Source organism: Urocitellus parryii, chromosome 7 (genome assembly GCF_045843805.1).
Source record: "Urocitellus parryii isolate mUroPar1 chromosome 7, mUroPar1.hap1, whole genome shotgun sequence".
Taxonomy (NCBI): domain Eukaryota; kingdom Metazoa; phylum Chordata; class Mammalia; order Rodentia; family Sciuridae; genus Urocitellus; species Urocitellus parryii.
In genome coordinates, this window is record NC_135537.1 from 19,198,402 (window position 1) to 19,221,018 (window position 22,617).

The following is a 22,617-nucleotide window of genomic DNA, read 5'->3' on the forward strand; positions in this document are numbered from 1 at the left end:
CTGCCTCCATCTTCACATTGCCTCCTTTGTGTGTCTCTTTATGACCTTTCTGTCTTTTATAATGACATGGTCATTAGATTTAGGATCCAGTCTAATCCAGTGAATGCATTCATGAAATAATGAGATGGATCTCATCACAGCCCTCACCTTACTTTGATCTGCAAAGATCCTAATCCCAAATAAATTACATTCTGAGATTCCACATCGACCTGAATTTTTGGGGAGATACTATTCAGCTTATTATACATGAAGAGCTTTTTGGAGACAGAGACCGTGTACTACACTTGTCTATATATCACCCAACATGCTAGACCTTGTAAGTGTGCTGGAATAGAATATTGCCAAAAAAAAAAAAAATCACTCATGTTTCTATCTGCATTTTATAACCTCAGACATTTATTGGAATTTTCTATTTTAATATGCATGCCTTGTCTCTCTACTGTTTGTGTAGCTAAGAGAGTGAACTTGTTTATCTATGTGCTCATATTTAGAAAATACCAAAAAAAAAAAACATTATGTTCACTAACATGATTCTTTTTCCCGGGTACTAAGTCAAGAACTTAAAATGCTAAGTGCATAAATGACAACTTACTAACATCAGGATTGATAGGTCACTAAGCACTTGCAGAATTATTATCTCATTGGATTCTCTAATTATTATCATTATAAGCTGATAACCACCACCCCTGTTTTATAGGTGATGAAGGAAATTGAGGCTCATAGAAACTGAGTGACCTATTTTTGATCCGTGTATGGGTCAGGCAATTAGTTGTATTCGACCAGTAGCTGAACTGACTCAGGCAAGAAAGGGGAACATGCAAGGGTCCAAGGATAGCCACAGTGACAGGTAGAACTGAGTTCCTGTCTCTCATGTTCAGTTCTGCTTTCCTCTGTGTTGGCTTTATTTGCAGAGAGCCTCCTCTTTTAATGGCATGATGGCCATCAGCAGACCTGTGATTATATATCTGACATGTGAGGGACAACATTTCTTTAGCACTGACTCCAACGGAATTTCTGGGTTTGAATTCCCTTGGCCCAAATGGCTCACACCTACAACCTTTGAACCCTCCATTCCCAGACCACATAGGAAGAGGATGTTACTAAAAGACTAGGGAGTAGAAACTGATGTCACAGATGTCCATGAGGAGGCATAGCTCATAAACAACAGAGCTTGGACTTGACTCAAGGCTGTTTTAATCACTATTGATTAAATGACAGCTTTCTAATAATCCTGCTGCTCTTCCTTCTCCTGCTCTGTTTAAATACAGTGAAAAACACGATGTATTCAGTGGAACCAACCTCAACAGTTGCTAAGTTACAATGAACTCTCCCCGCCTCCCCCGGTGGTCTCCTGTCACTCAGTTTCCCTCCTAATTGAACCTGATTCTGCACCTCTCCAAGAAGGGTCTGAGTATTTAGAAGCATAGTTTCTATAGATCATTTTACATCAACTAGATCACACCATTCTCTTTCCTCTCTAGCACTTTTCTTGCTTCCATTGTATCCCACATCTCTGGCTCTCTGATTTTAAGGACATTGACCATGACTTTTCACACACTCCCGAGTTGTGGCTTCTCACCCTTGAGTTTTCTTATTTCTCTTATCCTTCTCTTCTTCTTCTTCCCTCCCCTCTTCCTATGTCCTTTCCCCCATCTTTCTCTCCTCCTCTATGTTTATAGATTGATGAAGTAATTGTTGGAATTGAAGCTGCCTTTTTAAAGGCATGTGTACCACTAATATTTGACTGTAAATTGTTTCTTTTGAAATATGTTGCCATCAAAAAAATTTGGAGAAAGATTACAGCATTTTTTAAAAATTCTTTCAACCCTCTAATCACAGGTTATGTCAGGCTATGAGAAAGAAAAGGGACTCCAACACAGATGGTTCTAGCTCTAGTTGTGGCCATACTCACATTAACCCAACCTCCTGAACATGAGCCTCATGTAGCTCTGGTAGATAGAACAAAGGTAGATGGGATAAGGAATGACATTATCAGCTTTGTCCCAAATCTTTCCAAATCTTGGAAGAGTCATGTATATTTCCCCAACATAATTTTTTTTTTCCATTCTAGGATGCTACAAATAGTCTTTGTGTGACTTTTTAGTTTTTCTTGGGACTTGCATTTTCCTCTAAGTCCAAGTGTTCTGGAACGGAGTGGAACCACAGCCCGCTCTGACGGTCTTTCCTTGCCTCACGACACTACTACCTTTTTATTTTACACAAATTTGAGAAGATTATACATTGTAAACTAGAAATATTGATTGAGATGAGGTTGGAACTGTAAATCTCAAGCATATGTTATTTCATTTAATCTTCCCAATTTTCTTGAGAGGCAAATAAATAGGGCCATTCTGCAAATAAAGAAATTGAGGGTTTAAGGTAGTTAATTAATTTGCGTAATGCCTCCCAACCAACAAGTCTCAGAGCCAATCTGAATCCATAACCCACCTCCAGAACGCGGGTTGCTGGAGAAACCACTGCACAGCTACCCCAGGAAAGAAATTTGTCTCTTTTTGCAGTGGAATATTCATTGTAGTGGGCTAGATTTTAGTAAAATGAAATAAAGTAATAAAAAATGTATGTATGTGTATGTATATATTTTAAGTTTGTACTAAGTAATGGAGATTTTTTTTGTGTGCATAAGACCACCTTATCCAGAATCTAGAGTTTTCACTCAAAGGATTTGGAGACTTCAGGGCTATCAGGTAATTACATTTGCTTTAGATTGTAGAGTTTATTGGTATTAAAAAAGGAAGTTTTGCTGGGTGAGGTAGTGAACGCCTGTAATCCCAGCAGCTTGGGAGGCTGAGGCAGGAGGTACACGAGTTCAAAGCCAGCCTCAGCAAAAGGGAGGCGCTAAGCAATTCAATGAGGCCAGTCTCTAAATAAAATACAAAATAGAGCAGTGTTAAGTGTCCCTGAGTTCAATCCCCAGTTACCCCCCCACACACCCAAAAAAAAAAGGAAGTTTATATCCCTTTTATCTTTGAATTTTGTTGGAGGGGAAGAAGATGAATGTACATTACTGAATTCTTTGATTTCTTCATTATGCAAATGATATTTTTCTGTATCAAACCCTCCCCAGTTCAATCAACATTCACCCATCATCATTTTTTGTTGGGTTCATGCTACTCACATATGGCTCCAATGAGTGATCATTTCTCATCTTCTGGTGACATTGACCCCTACCAAAATACCTCTATATGCCTCATCTTACAATCCAGAGCCACAGCTCCGAGGGAATGGTATTCTCCATCTCCATGAGAATCAGCAAGCTCTTTACACACTGCAGGTCCACAGCACCAAGAACTCCCTCTCCATTTGGAAAGAGGTTGTTTCCAGAATTTGGTTTCATCAGAAGCCTCCCTCTAGTGGTTTTAAGATATGACTAAAAATTCTACAATATTCTTCCTTGTATCCTAGGAAACTTAAATCTCCTCCTCTTGAATGTGCACTGGACTTAGTGACTCATATCTAAGAAAAAGAAAAAGTCAGAAGTCATGGGCTGAGGATGTGGCTCAAGCAGTAGCGCGCTCGCCTGGCATGTGTGTGGCCCGGGTTCGATCCTCAGCACCACATACAAAGATGTTGTGTCCGCCGAAAACTAAAAAATAAATAATAAAAAATTCTCTCTCTCTAAAAAAAAAAAAAAAAAGTCAGAAGTCATGATACGACTTTGGAGACCAGGTCATAAAAGGCATAGCAGTTCCTTTGTGGGGGGTGACGAATGACTCCAAACCACTTAGTTTGGGAAACCAAGTTAAATCTCTTAGTTTATGGTACTAAATATTACATGAAGACACTCAAGCAGCCTCTGGAGGATTCCGTGTGGTAAAGAAATGAGGCCTCCTGCCAACAGCCAGAAGAGTGTGCCATGGTGGTAGTTAACCCTCAGCCCCAGCCAAGCCTTCAGATGTCTGAGCCCCTGTTGACTGCAAACTCAAAAGGGTCCCTGAACTAGAAACAACCAGCTAAGCCACTGCCCAGTTTCAATACCACAGGAACTGCAAGATAATAAATGTTTGAAGTTTTAAGCTATTAATTTTGGGTAAAATTGTTACTCAGCAATAGATTACTAACACACTCTCTATTCTATTGTTCTGTTGCCCTTCTGGTAACAACTACCCATAGGTGCCACAGCTCTTTAGGGAGCTCAAGCCTGGGCTTAGAGGGATTGAGATGACTCTAATTCATATAATTTGTGGAACCTGTGAAGCATATACCCAGGCTTTAGTTACCAGAGAGTCTCATTCAATAGGTCTGGGATGGAGTCCAAACATCTGTATTTAACTAAATGGTTTTAAAAAACTATTCAAGGGTTTCTGAGGAATACTTTTGATTGAGAACCTTTGCTGCTTGATTGATTTATATATATATATATGTGTGTGTGTGTGTGTGTGTGTGTGTGTGTATAATTTTTTAACTGTAAAAAGCCATAGGCCTCTCTATGTGTTCTGTCTTTGAGAACTGGCCTGGGAGAGTGCAATTCACCATTCAGCAAGTCTACCCAGGCCATTAAGGAAGTCTGGCAACCAACCCAACTCAATGATTTTTCTTATGAACCTCTAAGGCAGGTCTTCTCAAACCTGAATTGCATTAGGTTGACTGGAGGGAGATTGCAGAGCCCCACCCCCCAGGGGAACCAATAATGTTCATTTCTAATATTTCCAGTAAGTTCCCACATGATATGAAAGCTGCTGGTCTGTGGCCACACTTGGCAAACCAGTGCTAAAAAGGGTGGGACCGGGTAGTTAAACATTGCCTCTGACATAGTTCAGGATTCCCCTCACACTTCAGGCAACAACCACAATGTGTTCACCAGGTTTTTTGTCACTGTGTTTGTCTGACAAGAGCAACTCAGGGCCAGGAACAAGAAACAACCTTCTAGGGCCCACCCCAGGTGACTTGCTTCCTTCAGCCAGGGTCCACCTCTTACAGTTTCTGCCACCTCCAGATAATCCATTCAGCCCTGAATGTCTCAGTGGATGGAAACACTGATGAGGTTAGCACCCTTCTAATCCAGTCACTTCCCAGAGCTCCACTTCTGAGCATTGCTGCATTACAGACCAGGCCACCTGAGCCTTCAGATCCAAGCCATAACACAACAAATGAAAAAAAAAAAAGTACCAGAGAATTACAGGGACAAAAGTAATCCATGGAGACAGAACGTCTAAGAATGATTATTTTGGAGGTTGGACCCTAGAACTGAAGGACAGAAGAGACTCCTGGGAAGCTATATTTATTATTTCTTAAGTAGTGGTTACATGAATATCCATTCAGGCTTTACACATACAATTTGTGAATTTTTCCATGTGCTATGTATTTAAAAATTAATAATAATGATAAATGCTGTCAAAATCTGCAAGAAAGGGCCTCCACATCACAAGACTGTAACTCTGTTTATAAGTCACCTTTCTCCTAGGACCATGCTGGCATCTCTAGAGACAATATGCTCTTTTTGTTTTTGCTGGCACCATGGTGTGTGTGTGTGTGTGTGTGTGTGTGTGTGTGTGAGAGAGAGAGAGAGAGAGCGCTGGGGAATGGCTGCTTCCTAAGTGTCATTTCTTTACAATTAAGTGCAGGTCTTTGTAAGAAAACCTTGTACATAAAATATTGGCATATTTTAAATTCCTGAATTAATTAATATTGATGGAATACTCTGAAAAGCAAGTTGATCCCTCTTTAATTCGTTTCGAAAATCCTGGCTTGTACTCTGCCATGCAACTTCACTGAAGAGTAATAATTTTGGAAGGAAAGAAAATTCCACCAAGATTTATTGCCCATTTCTTTGAAAAGTACCTGAGAAGCAAAAGGGTTTCTTCCATCTAGTTGAAGACCAATGACATCTACGGATTCCCTGTTTTATCACTTAAAACTTACAGTCCCACTGAAGAGACTTCTTTTGCAAATTTCTTACCAAGAATGTTAATTGCTAAAACTCCTCTAGAGACATCCCACTTTCCAAATCATTCCTTTTTCTACAATTTAAGTTTATAACTTAAAAGGTTTACTCTCAAAGGTTCATTTCAAATGTTAATGAGGGCAGGTTGCTTGGGACTACTAACTTTCAGCTGATGTGCAAAACTGATTTTGCAACTCAGGAGCTAAGGAGGACACTATTGGGCATGATTGTTGAGGCTTATACTGGACTTCAGACCAAAGTGGAAGACAGTGGTTTGGCATCCTCAATTTAAAGCAGAGACATTTTAATGCAGAATTTGAATCCATTGGCTTTTGAGCCTACATTACAAGGGTCTGCACCCCAGCATCGCTAACTATGTGAGTTTGAGCAACTTTGAGCAAATTACTTCTTTTTCTCTCTTTCCAAACTTCAGCTTTTTCTTGTTAAGTAGGGTTAACACTATCAGACTATAGGGCTATTAGGAACATTAGATAGAATAACATAAAAGGATTTAAAACTTAACTTAGCACATAGTAAATTCTCAGGGAATCTTTGCATATTATTAAGGAATGGAGGAAATTAAAAAGTGGAAAATTTTAATCAGTTTTGAATTTCCTAATCCTCATATGTTTCTAATACAAACATGAATGAATAGATGATATTATTTCTGGCATATATTAAAGAATGAATAAGATATTTTTCCTCCCTATGATGAAAAGTGTCTTTCTCAAAATTATAGAGATGGAGAGCAGGTGAGTGACTGCCTAGGATTTGGGAGGGTGATGAGGAGGGGGACATGTGACTATATAGGAGTAGCTGGAGGAAGATCTTTGTGGCATTGGAATAGTTCTGAATCTTGATGTCAGTGTGCTTACCAAATATACACAGGATAAAATGGAACAGAACTGCACACTCCTGTTATACCAATGTCAATTGCTAGTTTTGATATTATACTATAATATGTAAAATAAAACCACAAGGGGAAACTGGGTATAGGGCACGTGGGGATCTCCATACAATGAGCAACTCCACATTAATCTAGTATTACTTCAAAGTAAGAAGTTACAAAGTACCCTTCTAGAATTTCCTTCTTTTACTACAATTATAGTAAGTAGCTATTTCACTTTGCATCTCAGATGATCCGGTTTGAGTTCTGGCATAAACTTTGGTGCTTGGCTTAAAATACAATAATCTTAGTGCACTTTTACCTATTGTTACCCCTTCCTAGGATAATTAACTCTCTCGATACAGGAGTCCAAGGATTAAGTGGTAGTTAAGTGTACCACCAACATGGTTCCTAAAGATTACAACATTTGAACATTTTTTATTCCAAAATATTCTCAATTGATTAACACTGGGCAGTAGGATTAAACACGTGGCTAGATATTTTGTTCTCCTTCCTGCTGGTAACATCTGTGATGTATCTTACTAAATCCTCTGCGGATTGAATGAGTATCAGCTCACAGTTTGGAAGTCTTGATATGATACTTCTAGTAAGCTGGATAAGAAGGATTAAGGGTAACAGATATCCTCAATTCAGGTGATCTGGTATTGCACAACACGTTCCCTGTACATACATAGATCATGTCTGGGCAATAGATAAACATTTGTAGATTAACAAGATGAGTGAATGAATGAATGGTGGGACCATGAGGGTAAATCATGAGATGCTGACACAGTCTAAAAGGTCTAAAAGAGGAAAGAATTAGCTCATCTTTCTGAGACCTGGTCTGCCAGGGACCTTTCTAATCCTTCTTTCTCTTCTTCTCCAGGCAGCTTGAAATCCACTCTCCAGATGCTAAGCACACTGTGATACTAAGGAGCAAGGATTCAGCCACAGCTCAGGCCTGGTTTAGTGCCATTCATGCCAATGTTAGTGACCTGGTGAGCCGAGTGATTGCTGAGGTCAGAGAGCAGCTGGGGAAAACAGGCATTGCTGGAAGCCGAGAGATCAGGCACCTTGGCTGGCTTGCAGAAAAGGTAAGGAAAATGGCGCCCTCCATGGTTTTCCCTAACCTCTCAGTGCTTGTAACCACCTGTCTCCTTTCACAGTCTGATTATCTCTCTTGCAGTTTATGTAGATTTCTTCTCCATTCCAACAGACTGCATGCCTTACTGCACTATATAGTGAATTTGTCTTAATCAGCATTGATTTCCCCAATATATAAATATGTGGCAGCTGTCACAGGGTCACTAATTGTTGAATAGATGAATGAGTGAGTTGATGAAGAGTTTGATTTTTCATGGTGATATTGTGAAGGGCAGAGAAAGTAACCCAAACTCAAAAGAACTGTTGCCTTGAGCAAAGAAGTCAACATTTTTGCTACAAAGGTTTTATGTGTTTTTTGATGAGCATACTCATAAATGACACAGGTCCTATAGGGATGACTGAATTACACATTTTTAAATGATTGCAATGATAGTAAAAGCAAGAATTTCTTGGGGCTGGGGATGTGGCTCAAGTGGTAGCACGCTCGCCTAGCATGTGTGAGGCATTGGGTTCAATTCTCAGCACCATGTAAAAATAAAATAAAGATATTGTGTCCACCTAAAAGTAAAATATAAAAAAAAATTTTAAAAAATAATTTATTAAGTAACTGCTGTGTGATGACTCATGTATTATCTTGTATTTTATTTGCATTTTTAAGCCAGACAGTTCTAAATGTCATTTTTGATGAGCACCTACTTTGTGTCAGGCAAATCCCAATTGATATCGTACAGTAATACGTAAAATATAACCACAAGAGGAAACCAGGAGTAGGGCACACGGGGCTCTCCGTACTGTTTGTGCAACTCCACATTAATCTAGAATTACTTCAAATTAATGAGAAGTGGTGTCTTTAAAACAAATGAGTGAGAAGTGGTGTCTTTAATGAAGGGATTGTCTGCATCTCAGAGGACAGCTGTGGGAAAGAACTTTGCATAAAGTTGTCATTGTCACTCTGACTTCTTTTCCCAAGGTATGTGATGTGTTGGTGATAGTAAAACTCTCTTTGTGCCATCTCTTGAGAGTTACCCCTGCTCTTCATTTCAAAGGATTGAACTTTTGCCATTGTCCTCACACCTGATTGCTGTCCCTTGAGTTTGACCTTGAGTGCTCAAGAACACTAGGCTTTGGGGACAGTTTGACCTCCCAGTGACTCACATTCTAATAGGTAGTAAATGGGGATAATGATTGTTGCAATAACAGTTTTCCTGCCAGTGAACCCTGTCATCTGAGAAGGCCCAGTGAAATGGCACTTGAAAATAATACTTAAACACAGCATTCGGCTGCCGTCCACCATTGTTCTTTGTTTGCACCAGTTCACGCATGGATCCGCGCCTCAGAGTTTAAAATGCCGTGGGTCTTTTGGTTTGGCATTGTCCCATCTCTTACAGATTTTAGAGAACTAAAGAGATAACACAAGTGGTGGAAGCATCAGAATCATAAAAACAGCCCCCATTCAGCCTTCCATGAATGCAGTGTTAGGGCCCTGACTGCAAACAACACCATAAATCTGAATGATTGACACTTTTTTAAAAGGCCCATTCTCCAATACTCTCCACTTTCACTCTCCCCAAATACATGTTTTCATTGGGAGAAGGCCTTATAGTCAGTAATCTTACAGTTGCAAGTGACAAAAAGCTCAACTCAAGCAAAAGGGAGATGGACATATAGACTCTGATAACTAGGATGTCCAATTATGAGCTTCAGGCGTGCTGGGATGCAAGGATTCCAATACTAATATTAGGCACACCTCCATCTCTGTGTTCCCCGTCCACTTTATCTGTTTATTCCCAGTCAAGCCCTCTCTCCTTGGCCTGATAGCTCCAGGTTTATTTCTCCTATACCTTGCTATCTCCATGAGTGGAGGCCTCTGTGCTCCAGTTGTTCCCACACAGGTCGTGAATTGAAATCTAATTGGATTTACTGGATCATATGTGGAGCTCCAGTCAGTACCGAGAACAGCTTCACCTAAGTTCTGTGCACTGACAGATAAAGAGGTATGGTTCCTAAATGGAAAAATAGGGAGCTCTACAAGGAAAGGAGTGACCAGGTACAAGAGAGGCAAAGGCAACAGGGTTTCACAATGGAAGGCCAGGGTAGAAACTGATTGTAATGAAGAATGTCTTCACTTGGTTAAGTTTCTGTGTGGACCTGTATGGTCCTATGAGTGAGATGTGCCACATCTTCAGGGTCCTGGCAGGAGATAGATAGGAAACCTAAAAGGTATGGCTAAGAAGGATTTAATGTGGGGATAGTGTATACAGTATAGCCAAGGTAAGGGGAATGAGTAGGAGATGGAGAAGAACCCCAGGGCTCACAGTGTGAGAGGCCACTACCAACAAAGCAAGGAGAAGGGCAATTCTTTAAAACTAATAAGCTCTGAGGCTCCTGAAAATGGCCTCACACTCCTAGCTATGGTGCCTTTCAACCCCTGGTCACTGCTCTCCTGGTGGTGTCTCCCAGTGGCTGAGGCTAACAGGAAGATGGAGGTAAAGGAGCCCCAGTGATGTGCTCTGTTAAGGTGATTGAAACCCCCAGGACACAGATCAGGAGGGAAGAGGGCAGAATTTGGATCTGCAGGGGCACAGGGAGGCTGGCCAGCACACATGTTCTGGCAGCTTCCCAGTAGCTGAGATGGTCTCAACTCTTGCCTCATCTCTTTAAACACATAGTGTTTTTTGTTTGTTTGTTTGTTTTAGTTAATTAATTTATTAATTTTCCTGATTTGTTATGCATGACAGCAGAATGCATTTCAATTTAGAGTACACAAATGGAGCATAATTTTTCATTTCTATTGTTGTACAAAGTAGAGTCACACCATTCGTGTCTTCATACATGTACCTAGGGTAATGATGTCCATCTCATTCCACCATCTTTCCTACCCCCATGCCCCCTCCCTGCCCCTCCCTCCCCTTTGCCCTATCCAAAGTTCCTCCACTCCTCCCATGCTACCCCCTACTCCCATTATGGATCAGCATCCACTTATCAGAAAAAACATTCTGCCTTTGGTTTTGGGGGATTGGCTTACTTCACTTGTCATGATATTCTCCAACTCCATCCATTTACCAGAAAATGCCATGAGTTTATTTTCTTTCAATGCTGAGTAATATTCTCTTGTGTATATATACCACAGTTTCTTTATCCATTCATCTAGGAGGCCATCTAGGTCCATTCTACAGTTTAGCTATTGTGAATTGTGTTGCTATAAACATTGATGTGGCTGCATCACTGTAGAATGTTTTTAAGTCCTTTGGGTATAAACTGAGAAGTGGGATAGCTGGGTCAAATGGTGGTTCCATTTCAAGTTTTCTAAGGAATCTCCATACTGCTTTCCAGATTGGTTGCACCAATTTGCAGTCCCACCAGCAATGTATGAGTGTGCATTTTCCCCACATCCTCCCCAACACTTAATGTTGCTTGTATTCTTATTAACTGCCATTATGATTGGAGTGAGATGAAATCTTAGAGTAGTTCTGATTTTCATTTCTCTAATTGCTAGAGATGTTGAACACTATCTCCAGGATTTATAAAGAACTCAAAAAACTTAACACCAAACAAACAAACAAATCCAATCAAATCAATAAATGGGCTAATGAACAGAACAGCCACTTCTCAGAAGAAGATATACAATCAATCATCACAAACTGTGTTTAAAATTATTACTATTTGGATAGTTGAAAGACTGTAATGTATCATTCTTAGTGATATTGATAATTTTTCCAAAGGTTTAATTTTTTTACTTACCCCAAATCATTTGTAGACCCATTAGTAGACATTCCCGTAGAACAGTAATAAAGACATATAAAAAGTTCTTCCTGTTTTGGGAAAGTTATTGTCAGATGATGCATCATCATAGATGTCTCCTGAAGTATCTTATCTAACATCTCATAACAGCAGAATGGACTTATCAGGGCCATTATAGAAGCAAGAATATTCTTTATTGCCTTCATCTTTAAACTTCTCAAAGGGTTTTCATAGATCAAATCCAAGGGAACAAATCCAATCTGGAAATTTTTTGAATAAATATTTAATATTGAATCCTGCTGTGGAGAAATATGAATGGTTTTTAGCCAAATGTTAAAATGAATGGAAAATCCTTAATACTGTGCTTTCATATATTATCACAAATATCAGCAAATTTGCTTGGTATTTGTAAAGATATAAAATGTGATCCTATATATATTCAGCTATAATTTACCTTAAATCGATGTCCTTTGTCTTTGCCTTGACTGTTAAACTTTGATTTTGTAGAGGAATAACAGTAGCTCTGTGGCAAGATTGTGCCTATTATACTTAATTTCAAGTCTTTGGAAGTGGGGTTTACATGAACAGCAATATCAACTTCCTTTTTAAAATCCTCTTCAGTGCAAATCCTAACACCTCCTTGACACTGCACCAGAGGAAAACTTATATTAGCATTTTTCTTGTCTGCAAGGTAGTCTGGGAAGTTGAAGAATGACTCCTGAGAAATGGCGAGGGTCCCAGGGACTCAGGAGAGTTTGCTGCACTCCCAGACAGAAGGACAATGAGAGAACAGCGCAGCCCACATTAGTACAACCCAGAGGAAGGGCAGAGGGCTGGCCCGAGACTGGTCTGCAGGGGGCGCTCATCTTAGGGAAGGCAATGTGGGCACCTGAGTTATGGAAGATCTTGAAAGCTGGACAGAATGGTTAAATTTGACTTGGTATGTGAGAGGAGCCTTCCTACACAAAATCAGAGAGAAAGGGACTTAATGGTGCTATATAACCCATAATTTTCTTCCTACATATGAGAACTCTGGGCCCCAGAGAACGGAAATTGTTTTATCAACAGTCACATTCAAAATTAGGATGCAGAAATCTTTAGAAAGCAGGACAATGCTGTGATATTATATATATATATAATTTCTTAAAGAACCCCCTGCAATTCATCTACTACAGTCGCTTGATTTCTCCTTGAGCTTGAGGAACCTTTCTCTGGATTCTGCAGTGACAAGATTAGTGCAAACCTGGAATGGAGTCATTTCCCTTGTTCCTTGACCCCTGGGTCCTATGTGCCATGCTAGGGAGTCTGGTACTGCTTTTCTCTAGGAGCACTGTCACCCCTAGTTGGCCAAGCACATCAACAAAAAGCCTTTCCCACATCCTACTAGCTCCAGTACTTTTGAATCTGCAAGTCCCAGTCTGGCCCAGAGGACCCATAAATACTAATTTCTACCCCGAAATGTAAAATGCTTCAGGCCCCAAACATTTTTCCACTGTTGTTTTTTGATCTTTTCAGTTATCTATGCTTTGAGCAGTTTTCAATGGTCCAGTTTCAGACAAGGAAAAAAACTAAGTTGGAACTATCTAAGTTGGGAAAACAATAATTATCAGAAACATGGCAGAATCGTGGGGTTATTTTATGTCCTGCTTATCAGCCATTACCTTTGCTTTGCTTCGCATGGTATCTCCATTTGCACACAATTTCTTTTCAAATTAAAAATGCAAAAACACAACACAGCAAAACAAAATCCTAGTCAGGAGCTTTGAGATGCAAGTTCATTTCTCAGTCTTACTCATTCCCATTTCAGATTCTTTCAAATGGGAACTTTTCCATAGCCCTGCCTCTCCCGTGATGTTATTGGAGGAAAGGATGTTGGTAATTCACACTTATTATGTGCTTAGTCTGTTTCAGGCAACGAGCTTTAATAATCCCAATCCTGTAAGGTAATCCTGAAGAATCTGAGAGATGTTTCTAAAATCACTCCTTTGGTATGTGGCAGAGCTAGAATTTCACCTTCTCCTTCCAATTCCAAAACCCAGCACCTTCCACTAAGCTGAGCTAATAAAGGGATCTGGGAAATGTCTATCCATATGAGTAAGGCTTCCCAGAGGCCCCTCTCATAGCAGATCAAAAGTAAAGTTTCAGAACTGTGAGACACATAGAGGTAATTCAATCCTTCATTTACAATGGTGAAATCAGGGAAAAGCAGCACTGCTAAAATCTCCTATTCACTCTCATCCATATCCATCCATATCTTCAACTGTTTCCCTTTCTGACACAAAAATAAGAAAATCAAGGAGAAATTTTCTTTTCTGTTTCTCCCTTTCATTCTTTTTAAATTTTTTTCTTTTGAGATATACATGACAATAGAATGAATTCTAACATTATACATTTAGGGGGTAAAACGTATTCTAATTAGGATCCCATTTTTGCAGTTGTACATGATGTGGAGTTACACTGGTTATGTATTCATGTATGAACATAGGAAAGCTATATTGGATCCATTCTACTGTCTTTCCTATTTCCATCTCCCCATCTTCCCTTCAATCCCCTTGCCTAATCCAATAAACTTCTATCCACACCCCCTTATTGTGTGTCAGTATATCAGAGAAAACATTCAGATTTTGTTTTGGGGGGGGATTGGTTTGTTTCACTTAGCATCATAGTCTCCAGTTCCATACATTCATCAGCAAATGCCATAGCTCCTTTATTCTTTATAGCTGAGTAATATTCCATTGTGTATATATACCACAGTTTCTTTATCCACTCATCATTGAAGGACATCTAGGTTAGTTCCATAGCTTAGCTGTTGTGGATTGAGCTTCTAGAAACGTTGATGTGGCTCTGTCACTGTAGTATGCTGATTTTAAGTCCTTTGAGTATATACTGAGGGGTGGGTTCACTGGGTTAAATGGTGGTTCTGTTCCAAATTTTCTGAAGAATCTCCTTGTTGATCAGACATTTCTGCTTAGGTCCCTCCTTGCATTTTCCACACAATAATCTTTTTCCTTTCTTCTTTTCTTTCTAGTTTTCTACGATAGAAATCCAAAGAACAGGTCTTACAGAGACTGAAATCATCTTTGATAGGACAGGTTAAGGAAAGACAATTTGTACACACACACACACACACACACACACACACACACACACGCTAGCCTTGCTTTGCACATTTTCTACCTACAAATTTTAGTTGTCATGATATAATAAGCGTAAATAAATTCATAAGTGCAAACCGTGCCACTGGCTTCTCACTCTACAGATCACTGTGTAGATAGCAGATGTGATCATGACCAGTGACCAAAAACATCCCTGCCTTCAAAGTCAGTGCACACAGAGACAGCAAACGGTATAGTTGTGTTTCCTCCCTGTTTCCCAGGACTGAATCTTTGGGACATGTTATAAGAATGGTTAATAGGAAGAGAAAGTTGTTCAACAAAGACGGCAGAAAAGGAATGAAAAGTGAAATGTTTAATGTTAGAATTACTGGAAGTGACATCTGAACCGAACACTGATATAATTATAGAAGAAATAGTTGACAGAGCCATTGCTGACAGATATACAGTCAGAACTTAGTGAAAGTGAACCTACAACCTTAGGTGAATAGAGTATCTGTGAACAGACGATGAAGTGGCCCAAGACGAAGTGACGCGGGTGATGACTTCACAGTGACAAACTCTCAGAGACATGACACATCATTGAAAGTGCAAATGATACAGGGTTGCTAGCTGATCCAAACTCAGATTGGTTTTGACAGTCTGCCAAGGCACAGAACAGAAGCTTGCTCTGTCTCATGAATTGTGTGAGGCAAAGAAAGCAACAAGCCGGGTTCAATATACTGATGATACATTTTTATCAGGAATATAAAGCATTTATTTCCCAACATGTCTAATGTTCATAGGTTTCTAAGTACATATTAATTTTACTCTGTTTTCATTTTTCTACGTGAGTGTAACTAGCTGTAAAACAGTTTGTAATATTTTGATTAAAAAAGTGTAAAGGTCAGGCAACAACCCTATTTTTTCCAACTGATGATAAAGATCCCTTAGTGTGGTTGCAGCTTTCACAGCCATTTTCCCGTTTTTATAGTCTTAACACTGCTGTGCCAAAGCAAGACTTCACCTTCCCCCCAACCCTGCCCTCTTTTTTTCTTCTTTTTTGGTACCAGGGATTGAACACTGGGGCACTTAAATTTTTATTTTGAAACAGGTTCTCACTAAGTTGTTTAGGACCTCGCCAAGCTGCTGAGGCTGGTTTTGTGATCCTCCTGCCCCGACCTCCCAAGTTGCTGGGATTACAGGTGTGCACCACTGCACCTAGAAAGATTATATTGATCTCACTGTTTCTCTTTGTATCTCTCTATCAGATATCCATCATCTTTCTATCCGTCTAATCCATCTTATCTATCCATTCATTTATCCACCTGTCCCTATTTATTTTCTGTTTATTTATGTAAACCTATAGCTCTCTCTATATATGTGTGTATACAAGTGTATGCATATGTCCACATGTTCTATTTTCTCACATACTTTGTACTACCACTCATTTTTAGTTTTAACAATAGTGATTTTTTTTACTCCCACCCCAAATTCCAGGTAAATATAACCAAGTAATTTCATTTGCTAGCCGTATTGCCCAGCTATATTAAAAGAATCTCAAGTGTGAATGTAAAATAGGTCTGACCTGAGTAAAGCAGGCTGGTGGTAATCAAGATCTTGACAGTGTAATTAATGGAATGATATTTCTGGAGTCTCTAAATATATCAGCCCCACCATCTGCCTGAAAATCACCTAAGTCGGAATTTCCCACCACTTCTTCCAGGGAGAAAATAGTCTCTGACCTGAGGGAACTCCCATCTGATAAGAGATGGAAATAAACTATTCAGGTTACCCTTGGCTTGCATCATCCTTAAATCTAGACTGTTGGTTGTGCTAGGAAACACAGACTGTTAATGCAATTAAGCGTTAATAGGCCTGTTATGTTGCTTTAAAAAGCAGTCATCAAGTTCCTGAATGAATCAGCCCTGAGATGGAGGCAGACTGAGGAAAACCTGGCAACAGCTTGGGTATCTTCATGTTAGTCTTTTGCTGTACATGTTTAAATTAAAGGTGCCAGTATGGATGTAATTCAAATTGCCCCTCTCTTCTGAAATATCAGAGAATTCAGATGGAGATGGGTGGTTGGCAGAGGCAGCCATCATGAAAGGTGAAGATATGCCCCCTTTTCTGCATGACGTGGCAGCACAACTCATAATGGGGAAATGTCAGGGCTGCCATGGAAGAGCAGTGGGAGCAGGCACGTCTCACTTCTGAAAGACTGGTCCACACAACTGCATGTGGGCTTGCTTCCACCTCTGTACAGCAGACAGTAGAACTCGAGATAGAAATAGAAAATCTCCCCCAGCCTGACTGTATAACTGTATGATTCTGGGTCCCTTTGTATTCACCCTATTGGTGAGAGAGGGACTTTCCGTCTTAACCAGAGTGAGATGGTTGAATACACAATACCACACTGGACAGATGAGATTGGTAGCAGTTTTCAGTCACACCTCACAACCTGGGGCAGGAGGACCCTCTGGGCAGTGCTTTGCACATTGCCACAGAGCAGACTGAAAGACTAGAAGTGTGGGAAGCAGGCTTTGTAGTAACAAGAAGGGGAAATGCAACTGGTTTGTTTGAGTCCTTTTTTAGATTGTTATGGAAATAAAACATCTTAGGTTGAAGGCCAGGTGGAGTCCTTAACCTGGTCCAGCAGTTATGAGATCTAGCACGATGGCACAATTCCTACTGGGTGGGGCTCCTTTCAGTGAGAGCAGAATTCCCCAGTAGTCCTTTGGGATCAACCAAGGCTCATCGATGTCAAGGCAACACATGCCAATTTAGGCTTCCGGGGATCACTGGACCTTACATCCATCAATGCCTTTAGACCCAGCCTGAGATGGAGATTGTCAGAGAGTGAATTGCTGAGGGAGGCTTTTAGGAACAGCCTGTAAGGAAGTGAGTGAAGCAGGAAAGACAGGGAGGAGGCTAAATAAAGATGTGGTACCAACTGAAGTACAGCTGAAATATCACCTCTCCTGGAGCTCTAGAGTGTACATGGCCACAGAGCTCTCCCATCTTAAGCCAAAGGAGCAAGGATGCCATCTACCCATTGACCGTGGACTCTCTGGAGGTGGAGAGAGACCACTTCAATCACACAAGAGTAATTCTCTTGAGAAGAGTGACACTGTGGACAGCCAATATTCATGTGCAATTTGGTTGCACTGTCCTAAGAAAGAGGATTGTGGTGGAGGACCAACAATAACTACCATAACCACCAGTGTGCGCCCATGAGGGAGGAAACTTCAGCAGACATACCTCAGAACTTTAGGTGGGAAAGAGATGAACATGGGGAGCAGTTCTGGGACGTGTGGAAGCATATAAGCACCACCTACCTAGAAGTGTAGCTTTACTTAAAATTCTAATAGCTCCCTTGGCATTTCCCTGCTCTTCCTCTCTCACAAGATAGAATAATTATCTTTTGATGCTTTGAAATCCCCAAACATCATTTTCAGAGTCCCTTTGCATCCTTACATTTTTGTGTAGAAAGGCAATTTAGCGCGATTGGCATGTTTGTGTTCTGTATGCTGAATCAGCTACATGGTGTATCAAGTAAGTAAATTTGACATTTTTATATTGATTTTATTTAGCATTAGGGATCGAAATACAGGTGTAATTGGAGTTCTGGAATCTGACCTAACAATAACCATAGCTGCCTATGACCTGCAGCAAGATGAAGGTGAGGAACTTCACGGAGGTCAAACAGGACTCTCATCATTACCCCGCTTACTTCTCTGTCATGACGATTCAGAGAGAGGCCCTAAAATATTCCCTGATCTGTTTTTGACCCACAGATTTCCACCTTGCAGAAAAAAGAGAAGGGTTATTTAGGTCTGGTGCCTAGAGAGTGTCTGGGAGTTTACCAGCCCACGTCTGTGAAGTGAATGGGTCAGGGACCAGTGGTACTGGCCAGACATCTATCCCTGTTGCCAATAGACACTGTGACACATTCTCTCTGGGAATAAAGTAGAATTTACCTCATGTCTACTCCTCTTTTCTGTGGATTGGAAGAATGAGGAAGAGGGAACTCAAGCACCTGGGTCTCATTTCTGTGTTCTAAACAGTCATCATTTCACAGGAAAATGCTTAGATGGTGAACTGTCTGTAATTTAGGGATTTCCTCACTTGGAAATGTCAAGTTTAAAAAAAGAATTTTTAATGTGTGAGATGCAGGTGTGTTTGAATGGCTGTCCTTTATTTCCCATGAATTTATCATCCTTTTAATGTAATAAGACTACATTGAAAGTCAGAAAATGAGAGCTCTTCATTCAGCTTGCCTGTGGCTTTGCTGTGGCCTCCATCAAGTAAAACTCAGATATATGTCTTACTTATTCTATGGGCTTTAAGAACTGTGAATTCTTGCAGAGCTCTAGAGCTGGAGTAGCAGATAAAAATGATAGACTATGGATTGGCAATTTTGTGGTACTTGGCCACAGTTATGTAGCCAGTTTGTAATAGATGTGAACGAAAAACACCCCTGTCTGACTTTCAGTCCAGGGCATACGTGACTCTACTAGGGTGATCCTCACCATGCATGTAAACAAGGTCAGAACTCTTTGGAGTTATGTAAAAGCATGATCTTGCCATTGCTCTTTGGCCACTAGAGAGTATGGGAGATTTCCAAGGTCAGGTCAGAAGTAGGGACAGAGATGAGGAGAACCTTCTAGAGACGAAAATTCCAAAAGTAGAAGATCTCTCTGGAAGAATGAGAAAGAACAGAAGAGTAAAACCTTGAGGAGCATCAGGAGGAGGAAATGGAGAAGTTGGTTTCTAGTAATAACCCATTAACCCATACCTGTTTTTGCCTAAGTGTAACTAATGTTTTCCTCCTGTTCCAACAGGCTTCTAGAATAGCAATCACAATGTGTATCATTGGGCCTGTTTATCAAACTACTCTGTCATGGTCCCTAAAACACGCAATTGTGAAGTTCATCTAACTTCTGAGCTCCCTACCCTACCCTCCACCTCTCCATTCCTCACTTTGTTCTCTTACTTTCTTTTTTTTTTTTTTTAATATTTATTTTTTAGTTCTCGGCGGACACAACATCTTTGTTGGTATGTGGTGCTGAGGATCGAACCCGGGCCGCACATCCCCAGCCCTGTTCTCTTACTTTCTGCTTCACATACAACCCAACCAAATTTTATGGGAAATACAGTCTGATTCTTCTCAGTTGCAGGTTTCCTGGACTCTTTACTCCATCCTCTTTTTCCCAGTTAGCTGTCAAGCTGCTATGCTGCCTTATAGATCATTGGTACCCCTACTAAGGGGTGTGGAGGGAAAAATGCATATTAACCCAATTGGATTTTTGTCGGAGGCTTTGGAAATAAATATGCTGGGGCACTCCTCAGGGAAGATGCAGTTGGTAGACATACCCTAAGGTCAAAAGTGTCAGTACACAAAACATAAAAATATCCCTGGTATATGTGGAGAGGAAGAGTGCTGTGTTTGTGTGCTAATATTTGCTGCACAATTTAATAGACTATATCTTAATTGCTGAATTCAGGCAACAAGCCTGAATTTGACTAAGGTGGATTTGGGTACATGGAAATAAGATTGGAGTCCACTAAGTCCAATAAGAATTTATTGAATGAATATGGAGGAAGCAAAGAAACATGACAGAGGTTGAAATAACAGCATAATATAGGAGAAGAAGAGTGGGCTTTGGACAGGGACCTACCAAGATTTTAATCCGTACTTTGTTGCTTACCAGTTAGGTGACTAATAGAAAGTTTCCTGATGTCTTTAATCCTCAGCTTTTGGTTAATTAAAAAACGACAACAAGAAGAAGAAGCATTAATACCCTACCTTAAAAGAGAGTTTATGTTTCTTAAATGAAATACTTTCTGTTCAGTGTCTGGCACAGGGCTGGGCACAAAGCATCAATACGTTTAATGCAGCAGATGAGACAATCAGCCCTCTAGTTGGCTCAACTTATTGGAAATGTGGGACTCACTACTAAGGAATATTTTTGGGATGGAATTTGTATGGCAGGTTTTAGAAATCTCCAACTTGTGAATGCTACTAAATACCTCTACAAAATTTTCCCTATCAAGTTCAGTGAAAAGAATTTTCATTGATCCTTTCACTAAAATATTGACATGTCATAGGGCTCAGACTTACTTACTAGCTCAATATTTTAATCTTTATCTCTAACTTCAATTTCCTGGCACAGAACTGTCACTTTCCTAGAGTTATCATCATCAGTATTGTCATTTGGCTTTTTATGCCATTTTACAGGAAGAAACCTAACATCCCAGTGTGGAGTGTGTGTCTGAAATGACTTTCTTTAAGGGTGGCACAGCACAGCCATACTGAGGTGCCCTGCAGAGCACTCAGCTGCCTCTTCCAATACTGGGTCAGCCCATACTTTCAGAACCAGCCCTTAGCAAAATTACAAATGACTATGGATCATCTGTGTCCAGGGTCACACAAAATAAAAACTATAGTGAATGAGTCAATAAAAACCAAAGATCTCCTGTAAGTACTGGTGTAAAAACTGAACTTCATGAAGAATCCAAATGTGTACCCAACAAAAGAGCTTCTGAAATTAGAGAGCAAGAAGGATCCGTGTGAACTGGGATTTCCAGGGAAATGTGGAAAGAAGAAATCAGGCATGAACTGGTCTACAAAAAGGGGAAAGATTCAAAAGTTTTGTATGGGTCTTATGTGACTCACAGCTTAATCTCACAGAAAAAAAAATCCTTAAATAAAAAGAGTGTTACTTGAAAAAAAAAAGTCCTACTTGATGCCTGGAAGAGAGGTCATAAATCAAAGTATATAGATCCATTCCAATTTCCCTGGAGATGGAATGTGAAATTCATGTGTATATAATTTTAACCAAGACCCTATTAACAATCTTGTAGAAATAATTCCTTGTTTAATTAACTGCCGATTATAAAAGCAACTTTCTAAAGTGTACATAAACTTGGTTAAATAAGACAATTATAACTAAGTGTATAAAATTGAGTTTTTAACAAAGATATAAAACAATGTCTTCAGAAATTCCTGTCTGTCTTCATTGGAAGAGATCAAAAGTTGAAGGAAGGACTGGAATTGTGGCTCAGTGGTAGAGCTCTTACCTGACATGTGTGAGGCCCTGGGTTCAATCCTCAGCACCGCATATAAATAAATAATAAATAAACAGACAGATAAATAGATAGATAGATAGATGGATGGATAGATAGATAGATAAAAGATCCATTTACAACTAAAAAATGTTAAAAACAAAAAAGGTTGAGGAAGAATCTGTGGGAAGCTTAGGATTCTTGATGACTTTTATGGAAACTAACCCATACAGGTATATTTTATTGTTTTCTCCTCTTTTTACCTAAGCCTTTATTGTTTTTTTCCATATTTTTATTGGTACACTACAGTTGTGCATGATGGTGGGATTTATCGTTACATATTTGCACACGCACACAATATAGCAATACAATTTGGCCAATATCCTTCCCAACGACTTCCCCTTTCCTTCTCCTCCTCCCTCCCCATTCCCTTTCTTATACTCTTCCCAAGATCTCCCTTCAATTTTTATGAGGCCCCCTACCAGCTTTCTTTTCCTTTTTCCTCTCTAGCTTCCACATATGACAGAAACCCATCTGAGTTCAGCTTATCTCCTTTAACATAATAGTCTCAAGTCCCATCCATTTTCCTGCAAATGACATAATTCTGGTCTTCTTTACGGCTGAACAGAACGCCATTGTGGAGTTCTACCCCATTTTCTTTATCCATCCATCCATCCATTCCATAGTTGGGCTGGTGCCATAGTTTGGTGTTGTCAATTGTGCTACTGTAAACATGGGCTGGAATCCATGGTTAAGCTTTTCCTGTAACAAACAAGGACCTTAAAAACAATTTCGAGTACTGTATTTGAAGCAGACAGTTTTCT

General features: G+C 39.9%; 1 protein-coding gene across 1 annotated transcript in view; it reads left to right on the top strand.

Annotated features, from left to right (window-relative positions):
• Sntb1 (syntrophin beta 1) overlaps positions 1-22,617 on the top strand; it is a 233,787-nt gene that overhangs the window by 139,691 nt on the left and 71,479 nt on the right. The window contains exon 3 of the mRNA XM_026406674.2: positions 7,675-7,882. Coding sequence (XP_026262459.2) covers positions 7,675-7,882 — 208 coding nt within the window. The remainder of the gene's footprint in view (positions 1-7,674; positions 7,883-22,617) is intronic.